This window comes from Leucopleurus acutus (assembly GCF_964270905.1).
Source record: "Leucopleurus acutus genome assembly, chromosome: 18".
Classification (NCBI taxonomy): domain Eukaryota; kingdom Metazoa; phylum Chordata; class Mammalia; order Artiodactyla; family Delphinidae; genus Leucopleurus; species Leucopleurus acutus.
Window position 1 is genome coordinate 30,349,874 of NC_139160.1, and position 15,069 is coordinate 30,364,942.

Sequence of the window (15,069 nt, forward strand, 5' to 3'; positions counted from 1 at the left end):
TAATATAAGTAATTTTTGTAAGAATTATTTATGGAAAAGTATAGTTTCACATATTTTTCCCACAGCTTTAAATCTTGAAAGAAAACATCTTTTGTTTTACTTATTTCTTTTAAAAAATTACATTTTTAAAAATACTCATCTGAGCAAGGCACCCATCTGTTCTTTTGGAACCATGTCCATCTAATTTAAGGTAACTTAATTGAAACTTTAGATCTATCTCTAGAGCAGAGTTCTATGAATTTAATGAATAGACTTTGGAGACCATAATATCATTAAAATATTATAATATTAAAATTTTTTTAAAAAATCCATCTTCTGGGACTCCCAAATCCTATTGGCAAGCATTGATTACTAAATAATAAGTAAGAGAGGATTAGTTGCATCTGAATTAACTCTTGCTTTCTGAGAATGCCAGAAATGATACTGATTCCATTTACTTGTCTCTAGCAATTGAAAAAAAAAAAAGGCGCTAGAAACAAGGTGAACAGTAGGATTTAAACTAGTAAATAGAAATACATCCCAACAGAAACCAGATAGCAGGCAGGAGAGAAAAACTAATAAGACGATCTTGCTTCCTTTTTACAAAGAGTTCAGCTTAATAGGCATGTTTTCATTGACCTTCCTTAATAATTACCACTTTGCTAGGAGAATGACTGGAATTTTAGGTGTATTCATCCATGTCATCAAAAATGGTGTCATTATGAGAGGTGGGGTTAACTTACACAGGCGATAAAAGCATAAGGAAAACATCTCCTCCATAGTAGTATATTTAAATAGTTTTGGGTCTGAAACTCACAGTATTGTTTAAGTCGCTAGAATTTTAAATTTGCCCTTGTAAACCAAACAGTTTTTACTAACTACTGCATGCCAGAGCATAGGTTTCTCACTGCATATAAATCAGGCTTTTTTGGAAGCTGCATTAACCCTTTCAAGAATCTAAAATTACAAGGACTTATTAATTAATTCATATGTTGATGGTAGCTGTCAGATAAAGCATAAAATACAGAGGCAACTACCTTAAAACAAAAGAGAGAAACTGGCACATTTGACCCAACAATGCAGTAGAATCAAAAAAAAAAAAGGCCAAAAGGAGAAACCTAGGAGAGATAAAAGAAATCTAATAGATGCTGAGGTGTAGGTTTTTTAGAATACTCACTGTTTACATAATTTAAAATTATAAAGAGATGATTACTTAAACATAGATTTTAATTTCAATAAAAGTGTCTCTGGTTTAAAAAATTCCCTTAAGGGGAAAATATTCTGACCTCCATGTTTCAGTGGATATATGTCAAGTAGGATTTATTTATTTTATTGAAAATGGTACCCTCAATAATAAATAGAGAGCTTCAGAATTTTATATAAATATGGTATTTAACAGATAGATCTGATGTTACTTTAAATACTGTGTATCTCATAGCAAAAGAGAGCTATTATGTATAACTTTGTTTAGGTCCTGGGATCATTCTGAAAACTGATGAGACACTCTCATAAATGAATTGAGTAATTTGTAAGGGGTGGTCATTCTTATTATAGCTTACCAATAGTATTTGATACCTTTTAAATTTCATCTTCCTTTATATCAATGGTAGCATTCTGTTCAAATTCAGAAGTGTGACTATTGAGTGTATTCTCAAGGAATAGAGCATGTAAGAATATACTAGGACCTCAGAGTCTTGATCCTCCAGGGGCATAAGGAACTTGACAGATTAAAAAATAAGAGTCAGGGAGCAACACTAGAGTATATAATGCAATTGGAAAATTGTGGCATAGTCTTTGTCCAAAATAGAAATGAGTATTTTGGAGAATATTTTCATTATTTTTTTATTCTTCTTGAGATCCAGAATAAATTTTGAAAGGTTTCTGAGATTCAACATCTACTACCTTATTTGTGGCCATGTTCCTTGCCTTGTAGGAGTGTTTATTACTTCTCTTCTAGATACATATAATGATCTTCTTTCTTCCAGACCTTCCCTCTTCTGGCCTTCTAGAATCCTTTAAGCTTTCTGATATGTGATCATATGCAATCTTATGGTTGGTTAATAATAATAGCAAATTTGAGAAAGCAGGAAGGGAGATAAAGTAGACGTAGAAAGAAAAAAATAGTTTTCTAATGCAGAACTATAAAATTCAGGATTTATATTGTTAATATACAATATCAGTTGAATCAACATACATTAAGTCTTTCTTTAGTTTAGGAGAAGTGGGGTGAGATGCAAGCAGAATGGGGTAGGACTGGAGTTGGAATGATGGTGCCAGAGCTATGACAGGTTCTTTGTGCTCTGTTGGAGATAATCCTGGTCGGAGCCCAAACGCTAGATACCTGTACCAGAAGTAATGCTGATTTGAATACTACTTGCTCTGTGACCAAGCAGATTTTTAGGCTATAAATGTTGTTCAGTACTGCTCAGTCAAGCTCCTAAGTATTTCAAGAATCTTCTGAGATGTACAATAAATTGCTCAAATACCTATATTAGTGTTCCATTACCCGTTAAAATAAATTCGGTCATTTATTCAGAGCTTTTCCATTTTTTTTACATTCTAGCCAGTTTTTCCCTTGTTACTTTGTTTTTAGGCACTGCAATATACATCTTTTGACCTAAAAATCTGCTCTCTTATCACCCTGTGAAACGCACATTTCTGTGTGGTAATCACTTCACTTTCTAATCTCTTTACCTAGATCACCCTATCCCTGCTCTCCACTGTCTGTTGAAACCCTGATCATCTCTTGAATTGCAAATCAAGCACCACTTCTTCTAAAAAGCCTTTCACCGTATTACAATCTACACTTTTCTCTGTTTTTCTGTTGTTTGACATTCATATAACATAGTTCAAAATGTAACGAATCATGAATTATTTCTCTTATGGTGGTTTCAAATCAAGTTTCTAGTTTCTAATGAAATTGTAAACTCCTTGGTAAAGAGATACAGCCTTCCAGACTGGAGAATTTTAGAGGTGGGTAAACGTGGGTTCATTTACCACAAACCTTTATTTGAGACAACACCTGTTCCACAACATTCTTTCGAAGATGTCTTTGCTTGAAAACTTCCAATTCACAAAGTTGATGTTTAGTTCATTCTTACCTTATGAATGATTGAGTATAATTCCTTTAACTGCTGAATTACACACATCTACTACTTCCAATGAATTTGAGCTGTCTACTCTGGTGGGGCATTTGAGTTATATTGTTTTTCTTTGATAGGTTATGTCAGAGTCCTTTTCTCAAAAACACAAAAATATAAACAAAAACAAAAACTTGTTCCATTTAGTATAGAATTGAGTTGCAGAGCCAGTTCTCCTGAGTGTAACTGTTAAGAAAGAGATGGCCCTATTTATCTGTGCCTTCACTTCTAAGCATCTGCTACTACCCCAGGGGATGGCTGCACCTACAGTATGGGACTGGGGAAGGGTGGCAGCTAAATTTTGAATGTTAATTTCAGGACACTGTGCCACAGGACACAATTATATTTGTGCCATACATTCTCAATACGTGGTTTAGATTCTCATTTTTTTTTTCGGGTGCTTCCGTATCAGATTTCCTTATATCCTTTTGCTTTCATTCCTTAACATATGTTTCCCTTTAATTTCATTTTTCTTCATCTCAGAGCATTATCTGTGGTTGTCAGTATTTATGCCAGAAAATTCACTCTGGTAGACCTATTATTATGTCCAAAGGGTCACAAACACTTGAAACCATCCCCGAAGGTGTGCAGGTGCATTGAATAGTAAGTGCAAATGCTCCCAGCACTCCAAATACCCAGCTGCAGTTGGATTCAGTTGAATGTGATACAGGACAGTGGTTTTTGGTGTCTGAATGAAGTTGTGGCGATACATTCAGAAGTGTTGTGTGATGTAATTGCACGCCAGAGGATTGGTACTTCTAAGCTGCCACGGTTTGACTATTTGATAGCATTATTATAACCTCCTCTTCAAAATGTGCTCTCTGCCTATCAAAAGCAGATAGAATGGCATTTCACAACTGAGGTAAATTCTGGAAGCCAGATCAGCAGTATATACACCTAAAAATATATACATTTCTCTCATAGTATTTTTATTCCATGAACTATGTTTCTAAATTATTATTTCTTATGACCAATTATTAGGAAATATTTTAAGTTCCTGGAGTCCAGTACCCAGTGTTTTATCATTATATCACTGCCAACACGTGAACAAGCATGCTCATGCAATGAGCATATTGTAACAAGATACGTGATCTTATATTAAAAAATAAAAGAAGCAAAAACATATCCCACATCTGTGTATTTGTTTATCAGTTATTTGATTAGTAGAACAGCCTAGATCACTGTGCACAAGTGAGAAACATGGGAAATACAAGGCAATAGATGAAAGATCACTTGGCTAAATAAAGTGATTGTACTCTGATGCAACATTTTCCCTTACCCTTCTCTTTTCTTCCCTGAATAAGGGATACACCAAGGTTATTAAAAATTGTGCTAAAATTAAGCCTGGAAGTCATGTGAATACTAGCAGAAGAAATAGCATGTGATAAAATTATAATATTAGGATACTTGTTTCTTTTTATTCCCCGACACAGAGAAAGACGTTTTGAGACAACTTTCCAATGCTGTCTCTAGAAGTAATATTGAAAGTGAAATTTTTACCCCCTCATAGTCAGATAGTGTGAAATCAGAAGGTTTAATTTTAACTAATATGCTAGTAAATGAGACATAGAAATCAAAAATGGAAATAATTTGAATGAATATAGGTTGTTAAAGTGCCATTTATATGGAATGACTCACCCTATCATCATAACAAGTGTAAGGGGTTTATAGGATGGTAAAGGGAAGTAAGTGAATAATCATTAACATTGCCAAAAAAAGAGAGAACTGTATGTGGTAGAAAACTGTCAGTTTGCAGGATATTATGAATTATGTCAATTTACTGAAGAAACATTTTATTAAAGGTTTGTTGGACTGTATTCTGACGAGATTTCTATTTTAGTATTGGTGTTTTTTCTCTGATATGTTAGAATATATTTGGATTAGTTGTAATTTGCTGTGCTCATAGAGAAGTGTGTGTATATGTGTAAAATTGTGTGTGTGTGTTTGTGTGCACTGAAGAAAGAAAAAGGCAGTGAAGCAAGCTGTGGTTACAACATTAAAAACTTTCAGTAGAAAACTGGTGTACACGAACTGTCAGTCTAAGGTCCTGGCTTGCCATTGTTTACTGGTAGATAATCTGTGATGGGCATCAACTTTAAGTTTTGTAGAGTTAATCTCCAGAACATTTGGGCCAGCCATAAATATAGATGGGTGCCAGCTCTCTGCTTTCCCAGACAGCTAATTAGGTGTTAAGAAAGCTTACACTGATGAAAGAAGGTAAAGTAGAAATACAAAAGAAAAGTGAGAACAAATAAAAAATGAACTTCATTTATAGAGCTCTCAACTTGGAAACAACTCCAATTTTAAGGTGCTGTTAGAAACAGGAGCAACCACCACACTAACAGAAGAGCACTATTCCTATTTAAAGCTATTTACAGAGCTGAAATAAAACCATTTTGTTGACAGTCGTAAAGCACAGAAAACTCTCTCAAATAGCCTTCCCCACAACCACAACAATTTAGAACTTCCTCACTGATGTTCTGATTAATGGATTTTGGTTTTCAGATTTCTACGACCCAGACGTTTATTTCTTCATTATAAAAATTAAATCAGATGCATATCTGAAACTCTTATTCTAGAAATAATAAGCATGTTTTCAGATGTACAGATATGTGGGCTCTGGAGGAAACAGGCAATGAAACTAAGGGGAGGAAATCCTTTTATGTTTTCTAATATTTCCCTAAGTGTTAACAAATTAGTTGCTAAGTATCTCTCTTTGGGTTATGTGGTATAATGCTTTGAAGACGGGAGAAATAAGCTTATCTTTTGATTTGTGATAAATTCCTTCCTGAGAGTGAGATAGATTGTAGTAAAGAGATAGATTTACTCTAAAGAAATTTCATGACGTGGCTCCTCGAACTGTGTTTCTTCTGCAGTGAACAGTTCTGAGTCACAACTCGCAAGGGTTTTCTCCTGACTTTTCCCAAAATAACTATGTTCAATAGAGGCCCCTTAATCTTTGTTAATCTTTGATGGTTTAAATAGTGTTTTGACTTCAAATTTTACTCTTCTACATTGTAATTATTGGCACCTCTTACTCATCTTGAAATGGCTGTGTACTCTTCATGATGTAGTGACATTACAAGGTTAAAATCACATTGTGGACATTAAGTTCTGGTAACCTTTGTGGAAGATCGCTAAAATACAATAATTTGGGAACAGATAATTTAATGTTTTACCTAAATATTTTTTTCCTCATATATATGTAACTTTCACAATGCCTGTTCCTTTGAAGGTATATTTTGGCAAAAAATGTTTGCTTGCCTAATATCTTTAAGTTATTAAACAGTTTAATCTAGGTTAAAAAGAGAGAGCTTTCAGATTTGTTGGCTAATATGAATTTGCAGATTTCATACATCTTTATGTCTAAATCAACTTGAATTATATAAAATTCTAAAATCAGTAGTCAAGTTGTTTAACCAGTCAGAGGTTTCACACTCATAGTTGAAGGGCATAGGGAAAGATTAAAAGGTTGTTTACTGGTGATTTTAAATAAAAAGATTTATACATACATGTAAATTATATACAAGGTTTTATATTTATAAATATATTTATATATATGTTTTATATATATCTGCTATCCTTTATATTACAAATATATAACTTTCCTGTGTGTTTTATTCATTCATCTGTATTTCTCTTATGGTAGTTACTGATTTTTAATTTTCAGGAATGCATTGGACATGCATTTAAGTTTTCAAATTTTGTTTGCACTATTTCCTGGAGAAAGCTCAATTTTATTACACACATACAAATAAAGATCTATACGTGTGTGTGTGTGTGTGTGTGTGTGTGTGTGTGCATGTATAGTTTATGGTGGCAGCTGAACTGCAAGTACTTACAGTAATTTAAGTGATTATATCTTTTGAAAAAGATCATATAAATTAATATGCAAAATTGAACTAATTAAGATGACTGTGTTTATATCCCTCCCCTTGGGAGCTTTTATAATAGTCAGAAGTGACTATAGTAGTATAGAAAATGATTCTTAATGTTAAACAAGTATTTAAATTTCTGATTGTCACATGATCCTTCAGGGAATTTTACACTTAAAAGATTAGACACTGTAAACTTTCTCTATATACAGAACTGCCCAGATTTCTAGCTGTCGGACTTCAGAGTTGTTTTCACTTTGCAATATAAATATGCTTATCTCTCAGTTTCTCTCATCTATATATCATTTGGATTATCCCATCTTTCTTGGCAAGGGGTGCATTCTGTGAAAGGGTTATTATGTTATACTAAGGAAAGGACAAAAATGAGGGTAAATAATTTCTTTGTAATCCCAGATTGGTCCAGAAGAAAAAATGAATCTTGGATCAAGTGTCTCTAAATTTGTTTTCTGTCCAGGATCCCTAAATTTGTTTTTTGATACAAATATGTAATCTATGCAAATAGTGGCTGTCTGTATAATTTGCTTCTTTTTCATTTTTATAGTTCATAATTCAACATATCTGTTTCGGAATTCGTTTTCCCTAAGGTACAGAAAGAAGCTATTATCTACCTTTATAGTCCTAGGGCTTGAGAAAATCCTCCACACTATTATTCTTTATTATACACACTTAGTTTATTGAGTGGATTTTTAAAAATATAATAGAAGGTGCGCATAGCAGAAATCCTCCCAATACGACTCCCCTTCCTTTAAGCCCCTCCTCCCTCACTCCTCCCTCCATCCTTCCCTCTCTCCTCTCACTTTGGTTTCCTTCTCGCCTCTCTTTTTCTTTCATTTTTTCCATTTTGTCTACTTTTTTGGTCTAGCTAGTAATTCATTATGTACTACCTATGTCTCTTTTATGTGTCTACCTAGTCATCTATTTATTTATGTCACTTCAGAAATAATTCTACTCTCTCAAAAATTCTTATTTGACCCTTGGCAGTTATAGTTCATTTTATGTTCTTAGTTTCTGCAGCTTGTACAGAAGGGTCTATTTGATTTTCTTCACTTTCTGTGAAATGCTGCTGTCAAAATTACAGTCTAATGACAAGGCGAACAGCATATAATATGTCGTAATCAATACTCAAAATTTGCTCCCTAGGATGTGACATGAAGTCAAGTAAAAAAAAGCTGCAGAGTTTCAGTAGTGAAGTGCAAACAATAATTTTATGTTGATGGTTTCAAATTCAAGGTCAATTTACACTTTTATAAATCTGCATTATTCTGTCCTTTTCACTCTATTCTTAAATTCATATTGAATTCATTCAAAGCTGGGCTATCAAAATTGCTGAAATTGAGACCAGTCAATATTGAAAAATAAAATTATGTTAGTGTCTTTCAAAGAGAGTGTATGAGTTGTAAATGAAGTTTTTAAAAATCACAAATCTAAAAGATACAAAAATATTAGCAAGTGAAATAGATAGTAAAGTTTTCTACTGTATTTTTGAAGGATAAGATTAGTTGAATGAAATGATATGTATTTTTTTTTCTAACACTTACTGACACAGGCATAATATTGAAGATTCACTTTCAGAATAGGTAATGAAAACAGATACCTGATATTAAACTTTTCTGATATCCTGTTGTTTAAATTCTGCTCTACTTTAAATCTGCACAGGGAGGCTTCTAGAAAATTTTAAATGCCTAGATTTTTTTGCTTCTGTTTGTGTCCATCTGTCTGACAACCTTTCAAATCATAGATAGTATTTGAGTCTGTGTGTAGATAGTTCAGTTTGAGACTACATTTCAGCATTCTTGCCTGCATTACATAATAAACTTAACATATTTTATTCACTCCTAGGTAAATATATGTTTAAAAGTAAGACAAAATTAAAATAGAGACAAGCCACGTAGATACTTCTTTTTAACATTTCAAGTGTGAATAATGAATTTTTGTTCTGTCAAAACACCATTTTGATTCTTTTCTAAAAGAGTTTAGTTTCATAGGAAATTATTTTATCCTAAAACCTTTTGAGATAATTAAGGTGTGGTTTATTTTTTTTCTTTTTGTATAAGGAATTTTTTGTGTGTTTTAAGTACAGACTCAGATTTTGTATATGACTTTTAAAAGTAACTGTATAAATTTATCAGCACTATTAAATTTGCTGCTTTTTCCCTTGCACACAGGACACTATACATTATGGAGATCCTCTCGCATCTATTAAATGGCAATCCCAAGTGTTCCCAAATGAGTAGGGAATTCTATTCCCATCACATAGAGTTAAACTGTAAATATCCTCTCCTGAAAAAAAGGTCCCTGATTTAAAAAGGATCATTAAACATAAGGAAAATAATGATTTGTAGATGAAAGGGACAACTGGGAAGATATAGTTCAAAGTTATCTTTTAAAATATTGAGTTCATGGACATATGCAGCTGTTGTCATAATGAAGGAATTTTCTTTCATATTTTCTTGTTCAGCATCTTTGAAATAGTGATCGTTAAACAGTACTTTATTTAGATTATCTACATGCTTATCACAAAAGAGAGAAGCAAAAATTCTCACAGAAATCATTATCATTTAGAATTGAAATCATGATTTGTCATTCATTCTGAACTATATCTGTTTACAAAATACATTTTCACCTACTTACACCAAAAACAAAAAGCTGAAGTGAAGAAAACTGATTACATGATCCATACGCAAATCTACTACAATAGCAATGTGCACTTTTTGACAAGCTTATTCATAACACGTTCAGATAGAAAATTCCATTTGCTACTCTTCAGTAGGAAAAGCAGGCTTTTAAAGGAAAACCTTATTTCATGACTGTCACCAAAATAACAATTACAAGCAAAATAGGGATAAAACATAAAAAAAAAATAGCAGCTTAGGACTTTTTATGGAAGTTTGTGATTCAGTTTTTGCACTGTTATTTGATTTCAAAAATTAAACCTGGTAATCCTTTTTGAAGTTCCCTGTTTCCAGGATGGGTTATACAGAACAAAGACTAACTGATATCCCCAGGAGATTAGTTTACAGTGATATTCTACTCTACTGAGAATGATTCTCCAGTGGCCACTTTTACTTCATCCCAGGCTATGGAAATTTGTTAATACCTAGAGAATAAGCTTAAATAAAACCGTTGTCTCAACCAGCAGGTTTATGCAACCATCCTGAAACGTTTTAATTATTGTTTTCTTTTCCTTTTTAATTTAGAGATCAGAGGTCAAGCAAACCCAGGGAGAGCTGATCGCAGCCTTTGTAGAACTGTAAAGGCATCCCTAATGATTGGATTTGCTGTCCTCTCTTTTGTTTTGCAGAACCAGAAGAGTGTGTTAATTGCACAGATGAATGCCGAGTGCTTGGTCATTCTGACAGGTGTTGGATGCCACAGTTCCCTGCAACCAATCAGGCTGAAAACGCAGATTACCGCACAAATCTCTTTGTACCCACAGTTGAAGCTAATGTTGAGACTGAGACTTACGAAACTGTGAATCCCACTGGGAAAAAGACTTTTTGTACATTTGGAAAAGACAAGCGAGAGCACACGATTCTCATTGCCAATGTGAAACCTTATTTAAAAGCCAAACGTGCCCTGAGCCCTCTCCTCCAAGAGGTCCCCTCAGCATCAAGCAGCCCAACCAAGGCATGCATCGAGCCTTGCACCTCAACGAAAGGCTCCCTGGATGGTTGCGAAGCAAAGCCAGGGGCTCTGGCCGAGGCGAGCAGCCAGTACTTGCCCACTGACAGTCAGTATCTGTCCCCCAGCAAGCAACCGAGAGACCCTCCCTTCCTGGCTTCTGAGCAGATGGCAAGGGTCTTCGCCGATGTGCATTCGAGAGCCAGCCGGGATTCCAGTGAGATGGGCGCTGCCCTGGAGCAGCTTGACCACTCTAACAGAGATCTGGCCAGAGAGCCGGTGGATGCAGAGGAAGTCGTGAGAGAAATCGACAAGCTTCTGCAGGACTGCCGGGGAAATGACCCTGTGGCTGTGAGAAAGTGAAAAAAAAAAAAAAAAAAAGCATTGGCATTTTCTTGTCTCTTCTGTTGATTTAAAAATGACCCCTCCTGGTGAAAACCCCATTTTACAGGGATAAAGAAAGACCGATGCTGCTTTAAGGCTTTTAGTGAACATCTGAAGTGCCCACAAGTATGTTCTTTTCACTGCTGTTTCTTTTTCAGAAATAACAATGGCTTTGTTTTGACCAAACTTATATTAGGACAGAATTAACGATGTTCAAAGAGGAAAGAAAAACAGAGAAGAAAAAAGAGAGAAGAAAAAGGAGGATGAGGAGGCAAGTTACCTTGTGACTATCTGTTAGGAAGGTATGCAGTGTGAGAATGGAAGTTTTTTCTCATTGCTCTAAGACTGTCCTCCGTGATTTATTCTGACGTAACTGTTTACCTATAAACCCCATACAAAGCAGGGTCATAATTTGTGATCTGTGGTAGAATTTCTAGCAGTCACCACAGGCTTCTACTGAAAGTCCTGAAACGACCTTGCAGTAGTCCAAGCTACACCAAACATTAACACATATTTGTGGTAAACATTTCTGTATAAAGTTACCTGCCACGCATAGAAACACAGAAAACATTCCATAACATTAGTCAAAAAAAATTAAAAACTGAGTCATTTGTAAAACACCTCATATCGTATAAAAGTTCAATGTAAAAAGGTATAGTCCATTTTGTCCTGCACACACGTAAACTAATTCACTTCATGAAAGGAGAAGAAAATTTAAATGTTTAAAATGCCTCTTTAGCATTTTAGTGTCCAACAAATGTATAAATAATGATGGATATGTTTTAAATTTGACCTAGAAATGTTCTGAAAAATAGTTACCATTGAGTAATGATATTCAGAGACAATTAACATGAATGATATGTTTTATTCATTTGTGGACACTAAAATAGCTCAGGAACGTGAAAACGTCTTAGACATACACAAATCACATGGCCATTTAAATGTGCAAATGTAAGAAGATTCAATGTGTTTACATCAAATGACATATTTTTATTGATTTATTGCAGATTCAGTGCATATGAGCCAAATTGTTGAGTGTATAAGAGCTATATTGTGTATTTTATTAAATTAATATATAGTTGTGTTGCAAAAATATTTGGGCTTATATTGTAAATGGCAAGTGTTGCCTTGGTAGCTGTCGAACTCTATGAGTTTTGTTTTTTCCTGCTTCCATTTCCCCATGGAGTGTTGGAAGCAGTGCCTCAGAGCAAAGTCTCTTGTTTAATGTAGAGTCTACCAAGTACTACAGTACATAATCTGTTCAAAATGTGTTTGAGTGAGCTGATGGAGCTAACTGAAAGGTCAAAAAATACATCTGTCAGTCATGGTTATGTACAAGTCCTTCATGGAAGCTTTTATTAAAGTCATGTTAAATTACAAGAATTACATTTGTAACAATACCTGAAACTTCTTCATGTTTTTTTCAATAGCATACAGCTGCTGCCTATGTAGATATCATATTGTTGATTGGTTCTCAAAAGTATCTTAAGTGGTTCAAGATGTGTGTCCCCATTATATTTCAAAACCATGCAAAATGCTTTAATGCATGTGTGGTACCACCACTGGTTACTTGCATTGTGTAGTGTTTTACAAGAGGTCTGGGTCTTAACAAAAAGTTTGCCTTTTTTTCCGCGCTCTTCTGCCTCTTTTTATTGGTGTCCCTTGAGAACAATACACCGTCTATTCCTTCATTTTCTTGCACCTTTCCTTGTGACATTTAGCGTGTTCCAAACTTACTTCCATATGAGGCTAGGAAACCTCAAATTTCAGGAATTGGGAAAAATAAAATTAGCACTTGCTGAAGTAGCAGTACATGGGAAAATGCCTTGATTGACATTTTCCTTCAGCGTTTAAAAATTTTTGCATTTTACAGCTTCATGACAAACAGTTTCCAGCCCATACCTTAGAAAATGTGGTGCTGAGTTAAATAAAGGTTGTTTGTGCACGGGAGCAGAAAAATGCATTATTTGCAAACTGGTGGAGAATTCTGTGCCTTCTTTCCTGGCCACCAAGCCAGTGTAGAAACAACATAAATGTCATAAAATCCTTATATTAAAAATAAAAACAAAAGCAAAAACAAACACTGAAGTGAATTCAGCTTTGTAATTTTAAACCTCGAAAAATCCAACTGAAAATATTTCCATCAAATGCTGTCAAGATTTTAGACTGTACCTCGTTTGCAAAACTGCTTTGAAAGGGAAGAATGGACAACTCCCATCAGCCTTATTCTCTTGAGAACTGTATTTGGTTCCCAGTAACAGCCTTTCCAAAGCTCTACTCTTGGTTTTTATTATTTGTAAATGTTTAAGTCAGAAAAGAAGGGATCTTGTACATGTGAAACCTAATTGACTCTCTATATTTTGGACAATTTATGTATATGAAATGTGTTGTCTCTATTATATGATGTTATTTTTTGCCAGGAGACTACAGGTTGATTTAGCTTGATAGCTGAAATTTGATGGAAAACTGATTTCCATTTAGTCTTACCAAGTGTTGCCTCTCTCTTACTAGACAGATAGCCAAGTAGTAAAATCTAAGGCAGTATGTAAATGAAATCAACAAAGAGAGTAGGATTTATTTTTAAAATGTTCTTAATGCTGAGTAACCAATTGTTCAATTTATTATATGTGTCTGAAGACATTAAAACACTATCAGATTTTAAGAATTGGTTGTGCCAATGTGTGAGGGATTACCTTTAGGCTCTCTGTCACCAGTGATTTACTAGTATTAGCTGTTTAACACATTATATGTATTTAGTAGTGATTATTTATTTACAAGTTGGTGGTAATTCAGCAGTCAGGACGCTAAGCTTTTATAGTTGAGTTGAGGGAATCTTGCTTTTATTCATTTGGCTGGCAACTGCCTTTACCACAGACCTCTGGTGCTCAGCTTCCTTGGAAGTCTACGAGATACCAAAATTACCCCTTTGGGGAGCAACTTGCTCTAAGGGGTGATGCATGATCAAACAGTGATATTTCAAGGTGTTTTTATCACAATTCAGAATGTGAAAAAATTATCTGAATTCACATCTTCCAATTACTAACCCCTCATAAAAATCCCACACATTCAAAAGGAATAATAATATTGAATACTTTGTCTTTTAGGTCCTTAAATAACTGAAGTTAAGCACAGAAAAAGGATTTATAGAAATTTTCATAAGAAAGTTAAAGTTCTAAAAACTGTTTACTGATGAACTAAAAACACAGTATCAGTAACAAAACAATTTTTTCATTAAATGTTGATGAAAAATATTTTCATCAAAATTAAAAGTAGTGAGAATCAGTTAGTTATACCTATACCAAAGTGAACATTAAAGAGACATATCATGCAATTTCAAAGAATGCTTTCACATTATTTCTTAACCTGACATACTTATCCTTACTGCAGGCAATATGCAAATATTGGCTCACTACTCCATAAATTAATTGAATTCTGGTTTGGAAAATTGACTTGTTTTGTTTTTCAAAATTAGCTGAGATCTTGTAAAACATGACTTCCTTTTAAAGGATCTAGGTACTGCTCAATTTAAAATATGACACCATAAAAAAAGTCATGTAGTAATAGAGCAGTATGCTTTATTACCACCAGGTTAAAAGCTGTTTGTTGCCTAATGGACTAGAAGTTGCTGAGGTCAACAAGTAGACTGAGGTTTGGCATAATATATGCCCACTCATTACTGCCTAATTATATTCTTTTGACAACACAGAGCATTTATCGGAGCACTAATTCAAATGAGAGTTTTGGCTATCAAGATGTGTTGATTCGAAACATAATTGAATGAGACCTGAATAAAGTCTGACTTTCCTGGCCCCAGTGTTTTGCAGGTTGGCTATTCCCATTTATCAGCCCCATCACTCCATAAGGTTCTTAGCTGCACCAAGTGATTGGTGAACAAGAATAACAACAACAAAGCAGCATACATTGTATGGATTTATCTCAACGCTATTGTTTAATGGCTGTGTTTAATGTGACCTATCTGGAAAATGAGGACTCCGAATAAAAAGCTATTACTAATAGTGGTGTTGCCTTCCCTTGAATTCATTAATACA

At 34.2% G+C, this 15,069-nt stretch overlaps 1 protein-coding gene across 1 annotated transcript in view; it reads left to right on the plus strand.

Moving 5' to 3' along the window:
• The window catches only part of PCDH17 (protocadherin 17), a gene marked incomplete at its 5' end in the record, with an annotated part of 100,094 nt that extends 88,851 nt beyond the window's left edge, over positions 1-11,243 (plus strand). The window contains one exon of the mRNA XM_082859387.1: positions 10,317-11,243. Coding sequence (XP_082715513.1) covers positions 10,317-10,999 — 683 coding nt within the window. The 3' untranslated portion in view covers positions 11,000-11,243. The remainder of the gene's footprint in view (positions 1-10,316) is intronic.
• Positions 11,244-15,069: the final 3,826 nt, after the last annotated feature.